We start from the raw sequence: 22,763 nt of genomic DNA, 5'->3' as shown, positions 1-22,763 counted from the left end.
ATATATTATAAGCGTAAATTATCTTAGTTAGTGCCATTATTATACTCCGATTCAGATTCACATATAATCGAATCCTTATCACGATAAATAGGTCGAGACTCTAACCTAAGACGACACTTACATCATTTATTAGAATCCTAACAAAAAAGCATTACTATGTCTACTCCAATAATTTTATGTCAATTCAAAACTGAAAATGCTTGATAAATCGCATATGCGTTAGTTATTTAACTTAAATTTAAATCTGATTCGGAAAACGGGTCACTAACTTGAGTATCTTATCGAAGTTGGCTATAAATGTATTTTTCCAGGGATTGGTCTTCTTGGACTATTGATCTGAGTGGTGTCCAGTTCCGAACTAGGGCTTTTTCTTCTTGGACAAAAGATAGTATCGTTCTTTGTAGGGTTAGGTTAGGTTAGAGTGGCTGTCTTGGGGTGGGACACACTTAGACCATAGGGTCCCCGTTGTGATACCTTAAAAGGGTTGGCCCATCCCCAGCCACTACTCCATGAACCATTTGGAGCTGTTTAAGAACAGCAGGAGGTCTTTGACGTCGACTGAATTTAGGTCGGAGAGGTCGTCAAAGAGAGACTGGCTCAAGTAAGTCCATCTCCTCATGACAAGAGCTGGACAGTGACAGAGAAGATGAGACATTGTTTCCTCCTCGTCACCACTGCAGTAGTCGTGACAGCTCCTGCAGTAGTCGTGATACACTGTCAGGTCTAAGCGTTTTGTAGGGTTGGTTAAAATAATTTTTGTGTTTATATTAAAATATAGAATAAACCTATGGTATGAACTATATTTTAACGAAAATATAGAAGAAAAAAAAAATGATGCTTTCATTCAGTTGAGAATACGTTATTCAAAAACTATTATTAATAAGACTGAAAACCAGCCACCACTAAGAATAACCACCAATGAATGGTCTTCGCTTCTCTTATTTAATTTATTTCTTTTTTGAAAAATAAAAACAAAAATCTACCCATGGTTTTTTTTTTTCAAAATATTATTTTACACCTGTTTTCTTGTAAGAAATAACTAACTAACACACATTATAAGAACTAAACGAATCTTCCGCTAACTCGGTAATAGATCATCCATTATGGATATAACACTTGTGTTATTGCTTTTATAATTATTTTCATAGAAACATCATCTATTCGAAAATAATATTGTTTTTTGTGAGAAATTTACAAAATTTAAAAGAACCTGGAGAAGTTTTTCGGAAAAGGTACCGCAGCAAAGTCACATTTGAAACGTATCCAAGAACACTCTCAATTAAGTGTTTCCTCAGAGCTTTCTCTAAACTGAACCGATTTTAATAATCATCGCCCATTTTTTAGTTGTTTCAGGTACGGAATCCTAAACTCGCACTTGAAGCATAGCTAAGAACACTCCCCCATTAAATTACCTTTCAAACGAAACAAAAAACACAGGCAGGCAGACACACATAGCGGTCAAACATATAACATCCCTTATTTTGGTTCGGGGGTTAAAAATAAAATTTTTTTACAAACTTTTACTTCTTTTCACCTGTTATTTGTAATGAAATATTTGCTAGTTAAATTTTACCTACTTCCCGGTTTCTGATTGAGCTGAAATTTAGCATACATATGTAAATGGGATGACAATGCCTTTTTATGGGCAAATATAACATGAACCGATATTCCTATCGCTTTTAAATTAATATTTGATACCTTAAAAAAGTTATTTAGTGTGAGATACTCGTTTTTTATTATATTACAACAATCTAAAAATGACGCAAAAAGATCTAGTTTCAGCGATGCATTAAAATTATAAATAATAGAGATAGACTTCTGGAAGTGGTTTTTTTTTTTTTTAAATTTCCTTCAATTTCGAAAAAAATTTCCTCTTTTTTTTCATATTTAATTGTTTACAACTGCTGCAATTTTTTATATGCTGAAAAAACCTCCAAGCACATTTTTCTAAACATTATTCAGAATCTAACGAGCTGTCAAACGTATTTTTACGACAAATATTTCTATAAGAATTCACCAATTTGTGAAGTTTTCGACTAGACTATGTTTCTGACATTTTAAAATATACAAAACCATATTTCATGCGTGTTTTAAAATTCGTACTTCACAGAAAATAACATGATCTTGCATCTTAGCATGCGATGATTGAGTGGAACCATGAAACATTTGTTATGTTTTCGGTAAATAAAGGTCGTTTCTAATGATAATAACACAAAAATAATTATAATAATATTATTGTTTGTTAATTTTTCTGCCATTTTTGATTACTGTTTTGTATCTCATTTTACAAAGCAAAAAAAAATATATTTACAATTATTATTATATTTTCTACAACAAAAAATTATTAAAATAATTAGACTCTCTTGATATATATTTTGAAAAACACGCAATGTGATTGTTGTAATTAGTGTTTTTTTAAATTGTGTGGCGCCATTAAAAATGAATCATTTGCTTCCATTCATTATTTTATTCTTAACACGGAAGGATTTGCTAACTTAATGTTACCACTGTTGATCGGAGGAAGGTATCGAGTTTTTTAAGATGACCTAAAGCAAAATCTTTGTCAATATTGTGAAAAGGATGAGAATTATCATTTATACAATATTTTTACAATAAAAAAGATTAGATTATGATCAATAGCGGAAGGGAAAAGGAAACTTATTGTGACAACCAATTAAAATGTGTTTTTATAACACATTAGTGTGAGAATTCTTGGTTTAAAGTTAAACAACGTTTTAGCTACTTTTTATTGTATAATTTTTTAGTAATTTTTCTTTATACAACTTTTTTTAGCAACGTTTTCGATAGTTTAATTGAAGGATGTATAAGCATGACAATAATGTTTGATTTAAAGGCGCAAAATTTGTTTATAAGTAGATTTTTACTAAAAGAATATGTGAAAATAATTGAAAATCGATATAAAATACTTTGCCATTATCAAATTTTTATCTAAACAAAACATTAACTGCATAATTTTGACTTTAACTTGAATAAATTTTCTTTTCATTTAAAAGAAAACTAGAAATAAGAGACGAATGATCTCATCCGAGCCGTCTTGTCTGGAAAAAACCCCTTTTTTTTTAATTAAAACAAACATCGTCTAAAAACTTTCTAATGCAATTATATAAAAACCAATCACATAAATTAATTTTCTGTGTAAAAATCGAAATTTTATTTTCACAATCAATAGAAATCAATATGATTTTTATACGAGGGCGTTAATTACTCTTTTTTTTTTTAAAGAAAACAATATAATAAAATGATTTTTTTAACAAGTTTATTTAGAAAGTTCGCTGTTAGAAGAAATATTATAAAATTTTTATATAAAATATATCATTTTAATAATTATTTCAAGATGTGTGTGTGCGCGGCAACACAACTTTCAAAACAAGAAATTTTTATACTAAAAATGTTGTCAGTCATAAAATCTTTTTTACTATATACGGGTGCGTCCCGCACGTGTTGTTGTCATTTTTTTATATGTCGCGTACAATGTCCGTGTACGTGAGTGAAAATTTTTCCGCCACATGAAGTAGAGAAAGAAATAAACAAAAATTTCTTGAAATAAATAAATCACGATAAACTAGAAGCCCCAAATATTAATATTTGAAAAAAAAATTTACAACAACTCTAGAAATGATATCAAGAAAGTTCAAGAATGGTACCTCGAAAATTTTAAGTTTCATTCCTACACCACCACTCACCCCAACAAATTTCAAATTGTATTCCCTGCCTTGTGATACCTCGTTTGAAAGAGAATACAATTGTTTCCTCAACCATGATAAAAAAGAATGAAATCGATCAATTGGTTCTTAAGATGGACTACACAGAAGATGGATTTCATACCTTCAAGAAATAATTATTTTTAGAATTATTGAATCCAATTTGATTAGTTTCGGTGTGACATCAGTACGTATTCCGCATGCTCCAAAAAGTATATCGCAAATTTTAAATTTTCTGTTTTCCACTTTGGTCATGACGTCTGGTGGTTAAAATTCTAACTGAAATAAAGTACATAGTCGTCGGTGTGGTACTGAAGTCGTATGAGTGCGACCCCTGTGGTCCACACGACTAATTTTCCAGAGGGTGCAAAAACATTAAAAAAAAAGGTCTTGTTAGCCCTCATAGATTATTTTTCGAACATGTACTGCAGCTTATGTTGGAACGATCATTATCTCCATAGAAAAATGATGTGTTTTATCCCACTTTTCAGATTCTGTTGATTCAGTTTTTTTATTACCATTAAAAAACGGCTCAGCTAATTCTGCTAAAAACTATTTCAGTTCTGAAATACACGATTACGCGTCGAATAAGCCCAGTCACGTGGTAATGTCTAACTGGTTGGCAAGATCCGTACACATCTGTACACACACGCACATAGAAATCACATTGAAAAAGTTTAATTCGGATATTGCGGCCTTGAAACCGAGGAAATATGTAAAACTGGAGAATTTCAAAATCGGCCCCATTACATTAACTTCCTCTGGGTTAAGTTAATAAAGTTGCATGGAATGTTGTTAATAAATAGGATTCATTCCATAATTATGATAAATGTAAACGCTTACAAGGAAGTTATGATGGTGTAGTAAATCATTTTCGAGGTCAATATTTCATGAAGTGTAGATGATAGACAATTTTTATAAGCCATCACAACAATAAATGTGAAACAAATCAATTTCTGTAAATAATTATGTATTTAAAAAAAATAAATAAACAAGAAAACCATTCTCCTCTTTATCTTTTTACTTATAAGTAAAAAATAATTATGATTATCATTGATAGAAATTCTATACGATAAATAATAATAAATAAATTAAATAGCGCAAAAATTTTTAATATGATTTACGCGAAAATAATAATTATGTGATGTTTAAAAAGAAATAAATACAATATATCTGAACACAAATATTACTAGAATAATAATAAAAAGAATTGATTTTAAGGTTATTCGATTACATTCAGTTTCTAAATAAGTAATCTTCAAACTATGTTAACAGTAAACTAAGAAATAATGTTATAAAATCTTAGAAGTCAATTTTAAACTATTTCTAATTGCCCGATTAATTTGAAAAGTTGCCTAAAGTTTCAAAGTCCGATGAAAATACAATTATTTAATAACTGTATCCTAGTATTTTGACCGGGATCAGCAGGATAAACGATCGATAATCATTACTTTTCTTGAAATATTAATAGTAATCCCAACAACGAAATGGTGCCATGGCTAGGGTGTAAATTTTTGCAGTTCTATAGTAGAATAACTTAAAAATTTAAGTGATATTAATACAAGTAATGAAAAAATTTTAATTATAGTTATTATAATTTTAAAGTTATTTATTAATTAATTGTAATTTTAGCAATAAAATGCCACGATGTTGTACGTTGACGGGTCGTAAAAAGCGTGATTGTAATCGATCATTAATGCGTGATCATCGGAAACGACGAAAACAAGATCAAGAAGAATTATATCTTTATCAAGATGATATTAATTTTAAAATGTATGCAGAAAATTTTGAGATTGCTCAAAAGAATTTGAATTTTGAAGTATGTAATGTATGTCATCGTCGTTGGTTTGATTTACAAATTAATAAAGATGGATTTTGTTATATTTGTCATAAATCAAAAATGAATTGAATATTTTCACAGCGGATAATAACATGGAACCTGGTTTACAACCTGGTGTTTTAAAGAAATCAATGTTTGTTGAGGAACAATTAAATAAAAAATATATATATTTGTCAATAATTGAAGTATAATTTTATTTTAGAAATATCTATTTTATATGATACCATTCGCGAGCCATTACAAAGTTATACTTTTAGCTAGTTTATTTTTAACTGTGTAATATAGGAAATGATTTTGTATCATAATCGAATAACCTTAACAATTTTATAAATGCTGTATTGTATTTTTAATATGTATTTTCACATAAACACATTGAACACATTTCTTCTCCGATTTCTGCTATTAAATTGAGAAGAAAAGAAAGCTTTCACTGTGTGTACTATTATTGAGACTACTTCGTGTGTTGTTTTCTTAATAAAAAAGAATTATTTACAGTAGAGTTCATTTTTTTAAAATTTAATATAGAGTTGTTATATAGCCGTAACGAATTTTTAATAAAATTTTATTCTTATTAAATGCGAAAGTGTTTTTTTAGTGAAGGTTTGTTAACGGTTAAAGAAATAATAAGTTGTCAAGTATATTCAGGGTCATGTCTTTGATTCAAGAATGTAGAGTGAAAAGTTTTCACTTATCGTATTTAGAGCTTGGTAATTAAAACTTCGGAAAGGACCTTCTCTTAAAAATCTTCTCGTACATGATCGCACATTAATGTGGTATAATTTCAGTTTTGGCAGTTTTTCTATCAAAACTGTAGATCGTTATATTTTTTCCTCATAGAATTTCTGGTTAGTACTTTGAAGACTGTGCGATAAATTTAACTTTCTAGAATAACTCGGACTCAAAAATAACAAAAATCTTGTTCATTTGGCTGTTAGATCAATATTATTGCTTGGAATCGATCCGGAAAATTGTTAAAGTATGACATTTTTGAAGATATTTCATAAATTTTGCACCCGCTCGTCAAATAAATTCGATTTTTGAATTTTATGGGTCAAAATTACCTTATATACTGAGTTTTATCGAAATTAGAAACAACAAAAAATTTTCGATTTTTTCGAATTTTTTCAAAGGGGTACCCCTTAAAAAAATCGCAAAAAATCGAAAAAATTTTGTTGTCTCCAATTTCGACAAAACTCACTTTATAAGGTAATTTCGATCCAAAAAATTCAAAAATCGGGTTTGTTTGATGATTGGAAGCATAGTTTCGGAGATATCGTCAAAAATTCCCACTGAAGTACCATTTTCTCAGAAACTGCGCTTCTAATCGTTAAATGAACCCGATTTTTGAATTTTTTGGGTCAAAATTACCTTATATACTGAGTTTTATCGAAATTGGAAACAACAAAAAATTCTCGATTTTTTCGATTTTTTACAAAGGGGTACCCCTTAAAAAAATTACAAAAAATCGAAAAAATTTTATTGTCTCCAATTTCGACAAAACTCACTATATAAGGTAATTTCGACCCAAAAAATTCAAAAATCGGGTTTGTTTGATGATTGGAAGCATAGTTTCGGAGATAACACCAAAAATTCCCACTGAAGTACCATTTTCTCAGAAACTGCGCTTCTAATCGTTAAATGAACCCGATTTTTGAATTTTTTGGGTCAAAATTACCTTATATACTGAGTTTTATCGAAATTGGAAATAACAAAAAAATCTCGATTTTTTCGATTTTTTACAAAGGGATTTTTTACCCCTTAAAAAAATTACAAAAAATCGAAAAAATTTTATTGTCTCCAATTTCGACAAAACTCACTATATAAGGTAATTTCGACCCAAAAAATTCAAAAATCGGGTTTGTTTGATGATTGGAAGCATAGCTTCGGAGATATCGTCAAAAATTCCCACTGAAGTACCATTTTCTCAGAAACTGCGCTTCTAATCGTTAAATGAACCCGATTTTTGAATTTTTTGGGTCAAAATTACTTTATGTACTGAGTTTCGTCGAAATTAAAGACAAAAAATTTTCTCGATTTTTTACAATTTTCTTAAAAAGTAAGAACCCCTTGGATAAATTCGAAAAAAACGCGAACAGGTTTTTTTAAGATTTAAAACTGCTGATATAACTGCCATATTGACTGCCTGACGTCACTAACTTCTCTGACTACTGGCTCTTAGATTATTACTATTGAATATGTCGGAAGGAACTCACATACTTGCAAATCAAATAATAATAATAAAAAAATGATTTATGCATAAAATATGAAATTATATCAAGTTTTCATTTTATGGAGATATCTTATTAGTGTGTACCTACAACAAACACACTTGGGAGATAATATTTTCTCATTTTATTTGATCTCAACTCACACAACACAACACAGTCAGCCAGCATCTCATGAATAGTAAAACAAGTTTTTTTTTATATTATTTTTAATTGATCAATAATTGATCGAACGACCGGCAATCTTCAAGCAAAACAAACGGACTCTACACGCAAATGCATATTATTATAAAATCAGGTACAACATTTTATATATATCACATGTTCTTTTTAGATCGCTGTACACTAAACTTAAGCGTAGACTAGAAAAAGATAGTGTTATTGAATGAGTAAGAAAACTACACCTAAGGTTACACCATGGTAAAAAGAACAAAAAGAATATCATGCATGGGTATTTATTTATTGTTGGAGGAGAATCATCGTTTGTTTTATGTATTATTATGAAAAGAAAAGAGCAATTAAGATCTATTTTAGATAATTCTTTAATAAAAATTATCTTCTTCTTTAACAGGCAAAACGGATGTACTAAACATATTTATAGGTTTTAACAATTACTTGAATTTATACCATAAAAATATATGAAAAAGCAAATTATATTTATTTTGCAGAAAAGAAAAACGTTTTATCCAATTAGCCTGTTTGATCACATCCCTCAAAATACATTAATAGAACATTCTATAGTCCGAAAAATGGATCTGGACATATCTCTGGGTGTCAATCGCATATACTTGTTAAAATCCTCTAATTATTTTCATTCACGTTTACTTCGAAATAAAACGATTTAAAACAAGTGAAAAACAAACAATTGAATGAGTAAATAGTTGAATACCAAGTATACACAGTATTGATTACGAAATTGTTTTGTTTTTTTAAATCATGTAAGAAAAAAAAGCTAGCCACTCTTACACACAAAGTAATAAAAGTATCTTTCCTCTCACTTCCTCAGTAGATATAGTATAACTATAAACAAACAAACGCATACATAATATATGTAACGTATAAAAATTTTAAGCAATACGAGTATACATACTATATTATATTATCACCTAATTTGCGCCTCCAGGGGTAAACAGTGACATTTACGAAAGTTTCAAACAAAAGTTGTTTGTTTTTAATAAAGAACATTTCTTATATTTAAAATTTTGTGCTATCTCTAACGGGTTACAAGACCCAAGACTCAATTGATTTATGTTGCTCATTTACGAACTCGACCACACTCCTTACGGCCTAAGCACGCTATACAAATTTCAGCTTGATATATCTTATCGTTTTTGAGTTAACGTGTTTAAGGAAAGACAGACAGACAACCGGAAATGGACTAATTAGATGATTTTATAAACACCTATACCAAAAATTTGTTGATAACATCAATATTTTTAAGTTTTACAAACTTGGGACTAAACTTAGTATGCCTTGATATATTTCATATATACATGGTATAAAAATTTGCAAAATACAGTCCAAACTCAATAGAATTATACGTCTGATTTATCAAAATTGTGTGGTAATCAAATTTGATCCAATTTCCAAAATGTAACGAAAAACTGTAAAAATATGATTCCAATATAGTGGAGTTTCCCTACATGATTGCTAACACTCTCGATTAGCCTTCATCATTTTTCTAACGAATCCTTAGTTCTTTTCATGAACACTTGTAATGTCTAAGCGTGAACAAGCTATAAATATTAAAGGCATGAGTGTAATAAGAGCCTTAAGATAATGATATGATCGCCATTTTTAGTCAAACTTTAAAGAATGTGTTATTAGAGACAAATATATAAAATCAAGGTTCACGCTCAACGCTCAGTGAACAAATCACCACTTCATACCTCGTAATCATAATTTAATTACTGTATCTCTCTATAAACATGCAAGACCTCCTTACGAGAATATCTGAATTTTTTTTTTTATTGATAATTATAAGGAAATTCTTAACAGAAATATCCTATAAAACCAGAAAAAAGCTTAGTAAAGTAATCCGATGTTCATAAAACTAGTCAATAAATGTGAATAGGTCATGCGAACCTCGCCATCATAAAATAAAATTGAAATGCATGAGAAAACTTTTTCAAAATCCATTTTATAAAATACGATTTTAAATATTAAATAGGCAATTCAACTATTTTATTTAATTTATTTATGATTAACCATTAAAAAAAAAACGTATTAAGGAAATACTTAAAACAGCTCTTGGCTCCACTATATTGATTGACAAAGCGGTAGTAAGAATTTTTATTAATCACAAAAAGTCCCGTTCTCATACGCTGAATTTCTTTAGTCATCATATTTTCTCCAATAATATAGACTTATGCAGACCCTAGGCGTTTTGAAGACCCTAGGACACTAAGGAGTTTTGATATTGAGCCTGTCTACAAAAAATGAACGATGGTTGACCTTAGCAATTTCGAAGGAATTCCCAGGGAAAAAACCATTTTTGCATGTCTCTACAAAATCTCCAAATTGAGGTAGAGCATGCATGGGCAAACGTGGCTTAGAGAAGCCACTCAGACCTCTGTAACTAACATACAAGTAAGACAGTTATACCCTAACCAGTGTCTACCAATAATACGAGTAAGACAGAGAGACAACATTTTTTTCGTACCTATCTCATTACTATTAGAGAAACTGAGATAGATAGTAGAGTCTTATACCCGTCTCGCTTTCTCCTCCATGAGAAATGCAACTTTATAGCACGCAATAAACTAATAACAATAGTGACTAAAATAACTCGCCCATGCCTGGGATCGAGTATCTTTTGGAGATGATAACTTCCCAGCCTGGAATTACTGTTAAGGAAGTACCTTTTAGTAGTGTCAACAACTCTAAAACCTGATAATAGCATATATCAGGTAGTTGCTTAAACTTTTTTATTTTTAAAACCTTCCCCAAAAGTGAAAACCCATTCTTTTTTCCTGAAGCCCTCAGTTTGAAAAATAAACCATAAGCTGCTGACAGTTTATGATGTCCTTGCTTTTTCATTGAAAACTCTTTACCACGCAAATGGGCAAACATTAAAATCTTGCATTAATTTTAAAACACTCACAAAACACTAAATAATAAGAAACATATAATGAAGGGAAAATATGACCCTAGTGATAGAGTACTACCGCTCTTGAGTTTTTTTTATCTATATTTTTTATGAATGATTCATTTAAATAATGTTTTACCTTTTTTTAAGTGATAATCAAAGAAATTTGTTTTTTTAATTACCATGTTTACATGAAATTAACTTTCTCTAAACAGAAGCGAAAAACACAAAAAATAGTGTTCTATTGAAATTTTTTGCTGTTGATTTAACAAATATATGCTAATATGTCCTTATTTTTTTGTTCTAGGCTGAACGGTTAGCGGATTATTCACGATCGTTAAGTGGATCTCAACCAACATTGGCGGATCCACGAAGTCGTGATTTAGATCGTATACAACAATTGTTTCCACAAGATTTTCTTGGACTACATGAACCGGATCCAAGTGATGGAACGGTAAGTATCATTTTTTCTAGATAATTTCAATCTCAAATTGATAGGATAAAAATTTCCTAGGAATTTCAACTCGGTATTTCCTAATTCTATTTCATCATTCAATTTGAAGTTTTTCTGTTCGCTTATTTCATAAGGCTTTGATTTAAATATCTCAGAAAATCCAAATATTTCGCCAATTCAACCGAGAGATATCGAAATTAATAAAAAATTTGTTTTCTCTTTCAGAAATACGGATTGTATCGTGGTCAACAACGTTCAGCGTTAACGCGAACATATTCCGCAATAACTCCCACCCCACCGGCTCCACGATGTTTTCTAATGGAAGCACCATGTGCCCTAGGTACACCTGGCAATCCACATTCAGCACGTCCTCGACATTTATTTTTATTCTCCGATGTACTTTTAATTGGAAAAGCACGAAATGGTCTCACCTACAAATTAAAGGATACCATTCGAGTATCCGAATTATGGTTGGCAGCAAGTCCCGATCATGACACAGGTTTCTTGTTAGGATGGCCAGGCAAAGATACGACACCCCGGACGTATTTAGTTGTATGGGCAACACACGCAGCCAAAGATTTATGGTGGAGTGCGTTACAAAATGCGCTAGCAAATCGGTTACCATTAGAGCCCGCATTTACAAGTGTGCGAGTGATATGGAAAGATCCAAATACTAACGAGGAATGTCATAAGACGTTATCAATAAGTCCGGAATTAACATCGGCTGCGTTGACTCGGCTAGCGTTACCACGAACACTTGCTGATTCTGGAACGTATACAATGTATTGTCGATGTCGAACGGATAATAGTGGTACTGCAACTCCATTAAATGGTTATGAACGTCCGCATGCTATCCAGTTGGCACGGATACGACAGGATGTTAGCGCTGATGAAGGTTTCGATTTAGCACATTGTATAAGTTCACCAAATGCATCGTCAGCGGTTATTTTTGAATTACGCCAAAATTGTAAAACGTTACCGAAAAAGTAAGTAATCGTTGAATATATTATGTTGCTGGGTTATAAAATTGGGCTAAAGAATTGTGGTTCTCGAGATTATCGGCTTCTTGAATCTCAAATTTGAAAATACAATGAATTAACAAGCCATATCTTGAAAAAATCGAACAATACGTTCAAATAAATGCGATTTTCGTAATTTCTGGGTCAAAATTACCTTATAAAGTGATTTTCATTAAAATCGGAAACAAATAATTTATTCATTTTTTTTTTTTACGTTTTTTCCAAGGGATACCCCTTAAGAAAATCGTAAAAATTCAGCAAACAAATTTGTTCTCCAATTTTCATGAAAACATCGTTTATGGCTAATTTTAACCTGGAGAAAACGATGCCTCTGGCTAAAATCAGTTCAGAATTTCGATTCTCGAGATATCTTCACAGGTCTTATATTTGGAACTCATCGAAACTGAGAAAGTTATATTTTGAAATATACGAAAGTTTCTTTAGTTTTTGGGTCAAAATTAAAGCTAATATTTGTTTTTTTCTTGTTTCAGCAGAACCCCATTAAAATTATTCCGGAAAGGGAATGCCAGATTATGGGGTGTATCATTAAACCGAATATGTACAAATGGGGTCTTACCACCAACAATAATAGCAATATTACGAGGTCTAATGTTACGTGGCCCACATACCCACGGTATATTCCGACGATGTGCAAGTGTACGATCCGTTCGAGAACTTCGAGAGAAAATCGACCGAGGTGGTGCTGCCATCTGTGAAGAACTTTTATGTACAAGTGCATTACTATTAGCAGCATTATTAAAAGATTTTCTACGAAATTTACCCGAACCCATAATCGTTGGTGACATCATACAATGGGTCAAATCAGCAACGAAAATTGATCGTTTACGTTTATTAATACAAAATTTACCACGTGAGAATAATTCACTACTGGCCCATATAATTTGTGTTCTGTATCATGTGGCAAAACGTTCCGAGCATAATCAAATGAATGCCAAAAATTTGGGTGTATGTGTAGGACCCAGTATTATGTGGGGTGATACAAATCCAATTAAAGAAAGTGCATTAATTGTGGAAAATTTAATTACACATTGTCGACAAATATTTGGACCTCATGTGATTTCATTGTTGGGTGAACCAACGCCGGATAGTGGAGCTGAAGAATCTGATAGTTTACATTGTAAGTATTAAATTTTCTAAATTATTCGAAAATTAACCTCTAACGAAGATTTAACGAATAAATTCTGTAAAGAACATCAAACCTATCTCGAAACAGTGACGGATTAACCAATAGGCGGATTAGGCAACTGTTGTAGGGGAACGAAACCATATTAAAACTAACATTTTCTGTTTTTTTTCCTTTCAGCACTTGTAGATAGTGTCGAATTAAGTCGTGATCAAAAATCACTTAGTCGTGATTCTGGTCTCACATTATCAGAAGACGATCGTGATAGTCCTGGTTTAGCATGGGCAACAACATCAGCACATATTTCATCATCATCCCCCTACCATCTACCTCATCAAACAAATCACCATCATCTCACCCGTTTAAATCAACAGTCTCAACAGCACAACGGTCTTCTAATGGAACATCGTCAATCATCGCCAACATTAAACTTAAACGATATTGAAATACATCATGCCACCTTATTAACACCCCCAAAATTCAATCAAATTCAATTGAATTTATCAATTTCTCCACCTCCATCATCGTATAGTTTTCAACGTGGTGGTTGGTGGCGACAGGCAGCTCGAGCTTCTGATTTACCAAATCGTCCACCTGCCCCGTTGTATCGACAACCGCCACCAGTATGCCATTCTAAATCAACCGAGTGTATATTAATCGATGAATCTGAGTCGTATGTATAAAAAAACGTTCGTTATGTGTAAAAGTGTTTTGGAAAAGCAATTTTTATGGACATTTAAGGGTGAAATAGCACACAAATTTTATAAGTGCCATTGAAATTTATTAAAGTTACCACACAAAAAAATTGGGAATCCAGTTTTTTGTATTAAGAATGTGGTAACCCCAGTAGATAAATCTTAGCAAAGTTTATTTGACCCAAATACAAATAATTTGCTAAGTTTATCACATTTTTTACTTGAAGACGAATTATTGTAAATCGTTTAATCCAGGGATGATATTTAATTTTAGGTATGCTGAAAAAGTAGCTTAATATCAGAAGGCAATTACTCCTCTCATTTTTATAGAATTATGGCTATATTTTGCGAATTTTTGCGGCATTGAGCATTAAATCGCATCGTAATTTGCAAGACTTAAATGAAAATCCTAAGGGAAAAGTATTTAAAGAAACCAAATTCGAGCAAAAAAATATTTATGCCAATTGAAATATTTTTTGTAATTCACAATTCAGGAAGCTCTAAACCTTTTATTTCTCAATCATTACGAAGTTTTGATCTCATAATTGCAGGACGGATTAACCATTAGGCAACTGGCTAAGGATCTCGCATTGGCTAGAGACCCTCCGAGAATTGCTTTGCCTGTGGGTCCCGGCAATGGTTAATCCAACACTGCATTTAACTATTAAATCGTTTTATTCAGCGGAGCTTGTTTTGACTGTTGAAATTTTGATACCAAAATCGGAATATCATCCCTGATTTGTTTCGACTTTGACCGATAATAATAAAACGATGACGAAATTAAAACAAAATGAAACGTAAGAAAAATATTACAAATTATTTTAACAAAGTTTTTTTAAATACTTTGAAAAATTGACTGATTTGTAAAATATAAAATGAAATCAAATTTATTATTAATTAATTATTAATAAATTCGCCATATAATTTAAATAAATGAAAAATTATTCAAAAAATATTTGTACATTATTTATAAGAAAAATTTATGTAAAGAAAAATCAAAATATCAATGAAATCGTTTAAAGAAAATTGTGTATTTATAAGAATTTTTATTAAAACTGTATCAGTTAAAAGCAAAATATTGTAAAGAGTAGTCGTATTTTTTTAATATCTAGTTTTATAAATTTTTTATTTTTTTCATAAAATTTTTTTGTAACTTCAATTTTTTTTTTAAATCGAAAATTACAGTATTAGGTTACCTATTTTTAGTTTTTAAGATTGAGGAACAAATCAAAAATCATTTTAGATTTAGAGATTCAATTTGGAACAATATTGGGCGGATTTTAATTTTGACAAAGATGGAACGATATGAACATTTTCTAAACGGCGGTTACCACCAAGTGTTCTGTTTTTTATTAATTCATACTTTTCTAAGATAGTTTAGAAAATTGGCTCATTAGTTCTGTCACTACGTAATTAAGGTTATACGGCCGTTAGAAAAAGATCCGTGATTGACAAAATATTTTTGATTCATAAAAAGCACTCATTTTTAATTATCAATTACTAATGTTGGATTTTTTTCGTTTACTCCAGAATACCCCAAAACATATATAAATCATTTATCGAAATTGTTCAAATTTTCGGCTATAATGTTAGATTTTATTTCCACTTTTTCTAAACCACTTTGTCCTAAAGACATCGTAAATCTATGGCGATAATGGGCATATAACTTTACCTACGAAAAATCTCAATGGGAAAATTAGATAAAAAGCAATTTTGAAAGAGGTTTTGAATCTAGAAATTTCAATTCGACAACGCTAAACATCTTTCTATTAACAGTTTTTTTATTGGGCAGCAAATTTTATTCTTCAAATTGTCCGTAATTGTTCCAAATATTTTTGAATCAAACATTTTATTTGTTCTTCGAATTAAAATTATGTGTCAAATTTTTTTTAAATACAAAAATTGTCTTCCTTCTACCACAAAAACTACGGTTCAGCGAAAAAAAATGAACCTCAACCCCTCTTCCAGTTGAAAAAAACTTGTTATATATTTAAATATAATTAAAAGAAAAAAATTGTTAAGTTAAATAAAAACAAAACCAAATTAATTTTTTAGTAAAAGATATATGAAAAAATTATTTTTTAAATATACAAATTTTGTAATTTTTATGTTTTTTTCTAAGATTTATTAAAAAGAGAATATGTTCTTTCTTTGTCTTTTGTATAAAAAAAAGTATATATATATAAATATATATAATTATTATAAACATATTGAAAAATCAAATATATTGAGAAAATTTATTATTATAAACAATGCTTTTTCTTTTTTATTCATTCCTTATTATTATTCATCGAAAAGAAGATGATGTAGAGTTTCGTTTAAGTGAATAGGAATTTCAGGTAAGCGATCGACTTGTATACGTGGCATCGATGTATATCTTTGAACTATATCCTCAAATATGGGATCCAATTGATCTGGTACAGTTGATTCATGCGCATCTGTTTCAAACGCTTGTTTTCGTTGTGCCAAAGCTGTGTTTCTATATTTTCAAAAAGAAAGGCTTATTATAAATAATAACAAGTGAGTACCCAGGGCTGGATAAAAAAGTCCCTAGGCAATGCAATTACTGAACTCCAATTTTCAACCGTTTGAAGATGATCAGCTTTTCTCCGGTCTTATTTGTGAAATGCAAAATATCACTTACTCAGAATCGTTCAAATCTTCTAAAACCTGATTGATACGTCGATTTATCATATTCATGTAAGCATCATCCTTGGGAATTTCGATGTGCGGTTCCTTACAATTTTCTTTATATTCCATGAACTTCTTTTTTACGTAATCTTTTAGTTTTTCAAAAGCTTCAATCTTATGATCAGTATAAATCTAATATCACAAATAAAAATTTAAAAACCAAAAAAGGACCCTAGTTTTCTCATTGAATCTTACTGAATCTGCAAATATTCCTGGATTACTACGATGCAATTCATCGTACATTTTTGCTTTTTTCTCAGTAATACGATGTAAATAATCAATGATATCACTGGTAACTTTAGCAGAAGGTGTACTTGATCTTTCATATGATACTCTATTTCGAAATAGAAAAAATTTAGCTTTCATGAATTTAAAGGGAAAAAAATATGGAAAATACTGTACTTTCCCTCTTCGACTTCAGATGGATTAAAATTAAAAACAGATTGATGGCGATCTGCAGACCAATCACTACAAAATTAAACAAGATTTTAGATAGTCAATCATGGTACTGTCGACAGAAGTGAAAACTTAAAACTTTGGAATAATTGTGTTTTATTTTTAAATTTATTGTCCAAGAGTGCCCAGTTTCTTAGCTTATACGTAAATCCGGCTCTGTTGTTACTACAAAATCCTTCCTTTCAATCAACCTCGTTAAAAAAAATGACGCTGATCTTAGAAAAAACTGAACTAAAATTTAACTTACTTATGCAAATTAGCAATAAATTTTTCCCAATCTTCAACATGTCTAAAAAATTTGACGCAATCGCATGTACATTCACAACAAATTTCCTTATTTTCTAATTCTATAACAACAATAAAACGATTAAATCAAGAATACCTCTTCATGAAGCAACTAAAACAGGTATGTGCAAACAGCGGTGAGCAAGGGAGGAGTTTTGGGATCAAAACCCCTCCCATGAATCTGCCCATATAAATTTTTTACTATCAAGTCCTGTAAATACACCCATTTATGAGACACATTTCCACTGATGAATCCATGCATATTTTGAGCCCGGTACATTCTTTAACTTTGTCTTTGAGTCGAGTACTTCAAACAGAAAACCTGGATCTTGGGGAGGCTATCGAACCAGCTTAAGGAAAATTTTCAAAACCATGAGCGATATTAAACTCCACCACTTCAATCAGGACTGGATTGCTCTGATTTTTTGCATCTCATCGAGAATTGAATGTCTTAGTGGCCCCGAAATGACCCAGGGCTTATTTTACGCACAAATCTGTTTTGGTTACTTAAAAAATTTTCTACCAATTTCCTAACCAATAATATTCGTTGCAAAATCATAATATATATCACGTGACTGTCGTACAATATGATCACTGTCTGGTGTTAATTGCAAATTTTTTCTAGCTATTATTATGGCAGAATCTTTTGGACTTAACACATCCCAAAAATATGTATCAAATACAGATTGTAACCAACGTCGATAATTTTCTGGATCTTGACTTGTAATTTTAATTAATGTTGGATTTAATCCACTCATGCGTAGTTGAAAAGCACCAGTGATGTCACTGGTAACAATTGCTACACATTTAGCTTCAATCGCTTTCACTAGTTCCGAGTGAGCTACAATTTAACAAAAATAAATTCTTCGGATAAACTTTCTTTGTTGGTAAAAAGTTAATTTTATAACTTACAAAATCCATATGAATGTCCCAAAAATTGATGAACTGATATAAATTCACCATTTGTAATCATGGAATTAAAAGTTTGTCGATTTACATGGTGATATGTTGCGTAAATTTTTTCTCGATCCACTACCGGAGGTCGTGTCGTATATAATTGAATAAAATATGTATGTTTAGGATATTTTTTACAAAATTCATAAGCTAAAACAAAGCCAAAATTAGGAGAAGAAGACAGGCTCTCTAGAAGCAATGCCAAATTTAGAGTTGAAGCTCGTAGGCGGATATTTCATGGAGGTCCACTTAAGCATTTCTGGTTTACCTTTTTTGGCCGCCCTCGTAAATCTACCCATGAGCAACACCGGGAAGCCCTTACGACAAAAATTTGTCTACTTCCTTTGAATTTCCTTCTATGAGTCCTTTTTTTATTTTTTTTAACCCTCGTAAATCTATCTGGGTCCTCAGGTAAGTCTAGGAGTATTTATTCCAGTGTTCAGACAAAACTTTCCCAAAAACCTTTTCCCAAGAAAGTTTTAGGCTTAAATTAATCGTACTTGGGAAGCTCACAAAGTTTTATATTTTAAAAATGAAAAAAAGGTAATATTTTAGTGCGCATGTTCATATTTTGTATCAGCTTATCAAAATCGCCAAACAAACTTTTCAAGATAATGAATTTATAGTTACCAAGATCATTCTTCATAGCTTCAGGTCCCACAAGCATAATAATTGGGGTGGAAGGACGGTCATATGGAACCGTTGACAAATTTATGGTGGGCATATTAAAATATTTGAAAAAATTAAATACTGCATGTTTGTTTAATGAACATAGCCATAAATTTGGGGAAAATATACAATTAGCAGTGACCTTTTATGAAAAAAATAATCGAATTAAAATATAAATCCCATAGACCTACGATCTTCCCCCTCCCTCGACTTCTCATTTGATCCCCTTTTAGAAGTAAACCTAGAAATCTATACTTTATTGCAAACGAAGTGATCTCTTGTGACGAATTGGTGAAGACTGAATTCAGACCGATTAAGCTTCTTTGATATCAACTAGAACAAGGAGGTTAAGAAGCAAGGGGGGGGGGGGTCATAATTAAACTAACTTTCTCTTTATCGTCCACAATCACCCCATCCAAATATTTAATATTTAGAACATGCTGTATACATAATTGACGATAACCAGGAAGTTTACAAATTGGATTTTCCGTCATATTTAAACTAATTAAACCAACATCATATGTAAAATGACCCAATTCTAATAGATCATCCACCTCATTATATGATACATTTACAATACGTAACGTTCCAGAATCCTCGAATAATTTTAATGTTTCTAAATTATTGTTCGATAGATTCACGTAAGTTAAGCAGGGCATTGTTTTAAAACCATATTTTTTATCATCCACATCGGTCTCAAATCCTGATATTTGATTATAACTTAGATTTAAATCTTCTATGTATAGATTACTAATGCCTTCAATACGTTCAATATTATTACCACTTAGATTTAATGATTTTAGAAATCTATAAAAATGTTTAAATTGTTATTTATTTTCAATGTGAGATTTTGATATATGCCAAGAATAAACATTCTGGTTAACGAAAATGACGAAATATTTGATATTTAAAAGGTTTGATCGCGTTTAATTGATCACATTAATCGCCTAGACAAATTAGAAGAATTTAAAAAACCAACACAATTATTTCGAAAATAATTTATAGAATTTTTTTTCGAAATTTCGTAAATTTTCGAAACAATTTTCTAGAATCCTTTTTAAAGAATGTTTTACAAGATCACTAGCTGAAGCTATCTTCCAATTTTTCAACTCCCTATCTTTTATAGTTTTGGAGAAAATGGACAACAACTTTTTGTCCAAATTTTCGACCTTAAACAGTGCTGTTTACGAAAAAATGTTTGGATGGAGCCAAAAAAATGGATCCAGACCCTGGCCTATGTTTTTCATTTATGAACTCAACTTTTTATGACCTGAGTCCTGACCTGATATCTTCTTTCGTTTTTGAGGAATCGTGTTGACAGACGGACAACCGGAAATGGACTACTTAGGTGACTATCAACACCCATACTAGCAATTGATAGATGGAATAAGCGAGCATGCGATCTTCAATCGTAGATCTCCAAAAAAGTACATAACTCAGAATGATTATAATAAATACAAAGTAAAATTTACTGTAAAATCAGAAAATTGCTTAAATTTGTAAAGAAAAAGTCATTTTACACGGATACCCTAGTATTTTGGGTCCTGGACCCCTCAAATTTTTAATCCGACCCTGTGCATCAATATTTTTAAGCGTTACAAACTTAGAACTAAACTTCGTATACCTTGATTTATATCACATATATACAAGGTATAAAAACCGGTAAAATCGTAACATTATTCCACTTTGCGTCGTACTAAATAGCGTAAAGAATAAATCATGAAAATACTTAACCGTAATTCACTCAAACCATCAATTTTCTCAATAAAATTATGTTCAATTGACAAATTAACAATCGACCAAAATTCAGATAAATCAGGCATATGTGTAATACGATTATTATCATAAATGACCGTAGTCAGATAATATGGCGGTGTAAAATTTAACAACTCCGTTAAATTATTATGTGACACATCTAAATGAATTAAAAATGGACACGCTGATAAACATGAAACATTTTCTAAACAATTATATGATAAATTAATGTGACGTAAATATCGATGACGTGTCACAGTAACGATATTCTTTAAATTTAATTTTCGTAAGATAAGTCGTGTAAAAACGTATTTATGTAAACGTGGTATTACATCCAAGCAACTTAAACCAGTGCTGATCATACGAAAACTTAATATACCATCACGTTCATCTTGGTTTAATTCGAAATCTTTTAATTTTCGTATGTTGAGTGCTGGACGATTTTCATATTTGACGGGATCAAGTATTTCATCCAATTTAAAATAGAAATCTTTAGAAAATAATTTAATTTTAGTTCCGTATATTAAAGATTCTGTGATTAGAGCAAGAATATATATTTTAAGGACGTAAAACTAGGACGTTAGGCTATATTAGGACGACACGCTGTCTTTTGTTTTCAATCAATTGGAAAAATTTCAAATAAGCTATAAAAAGATCCCGTACGAGCTTTTTGGATCAAGAAATTCGCTTTCCAAACAATATTGACAGTTCTGGATTTAAAATTCTGTATCTTCTGAAATAATCAACACAATTTGTCTCAAATCCTTGGAAAACTAAAATTGCCTTATTTTAAGCCATTGCATTATTTTTAGCCCATAGTTTTCGTCGTGATCCTTACTTTTTCTATCTAAATTACCTAATGTGTCAATTTTGAGACACTCTTTATTGAAGATAGGCGAAAAAAGTTCATAAATACTGAGCTATGAGAATCGATATTTAAAAAATTATTACGTCTCTTTCGATCGCCTCGACTATAAAGCTTTAGCAACTTGCACTTTGTATCTATCTCGAATGCTTTCTTTGAATATAAGCGATTAATTCTTACAAACTTGCGAAACTCCTGCAGCAAAAGTCAGTACGTATGAACATGAAAACTAATAATTACCTGAATAATCAAATATTTGATCCTCATTAAACTGTTCATCGATTTCAGACCAATCAATTTCCGTTACAACCGCATTATCACATCCTCTATTATTCAAACTGTCATTGTATGAAGTTTGACTTGAGACACTGCTAAAAATTATTCAGAAGAAAAGATCAAACGCCTAAGGATTTTTTAAAAACAATTTTTCATGTCGTTTTTAGCAAAAACCGTGAAGATAATTTGTTAAAGTATAGAAAACATAAAAAACGCTTTAAAGTATATTTACTTTGTGTAAAGTTCTGAAAGACTATGAATATCACGTAAAGAATCCATTTGACTTTTTTGAGTACCAATAGTACCAATTGATGGATTCATGTTCGTAGATATTGAATAACTAACACGGCGTCGTTCTGATGAACTTAATCTTGGAACGAATTCCTTTACAGAACTATATTTTTTTGCTAAATTTACAGATTTTTCAGATCTCAATTTTCCTCCTGAAACTGGTTGAGTGCTACTTATTACAGTTCGTGGTTGTGAAGATTTTTTTGTTACTAGAAAAAAATCGAAGGTTTCTTATAGATCTAAAGTCAGACGTAATATTTGACAGTTATTTCAGAACGGTTGAAAATTTGAAAGACGTCTTTCAAGATCGTGTCTAACATCTTTATCCTCTACG

General features: G+C 30.7%; 1 protein-coding gene across 2 annotated transcripts in view; it reads left to right on the top strand.

Annotated features, from left to right (window-relative positions):
• LOC123300224 (rho GTPase-activating protein 20-like) overlaps positions 1 to 14,981 on the top strand; it is a 130,456-nt gene extending 115,475 nt beyond the window's left edge. The window contains exons 3-6 of one of the 2 annotated variants that reach the window (XM_044882752.1): positions 11,183 to 11,329; positions 11,555 to 12,315; positions 12,843 to 13,486; positions 13,673 to 14,981. In XM_044882752.1, the coding sequence (XP_044738687.1) occupies positions 11,183 to 11,329; positions 11,555 to 12,315; positions 12,843 to 13,486; positions 13,673 to 14,175 (2,055 nt within the window). In that variant the 3' untranslated portion in view covers positions 14,176 to 14,981. Of the gene's footprint in view, positions 1 to 11,182; positions 11,330 to 11,554; positions 12,316 to 12,839; positions 13,487 to 13,672 lie in introns of both variants that reach the window. The other variant, XM_044882751.1, reaches the window with a different exon arrangement.
• Positions 14,982 to 22,763: the final 7,782 nt, after the last annotated feature.

This window comes from Chrysoperla carnea, chromosome 5, assembly GCF_905475395.1.
Source record: "Chrysoperla carnea chromosome 5, inChrCarn1.1, whole genome shotgun sequence".
Lineage (NCBI taxonomy): Eukaryota > Metazoa > Arthropoda > Insecta > Neuroptera > Chrysopidae > Chrysoperla > Chrysoperla carnea.
This window is presented reverse-complemented; position numbering and strand designations above follow the sequence as displayed.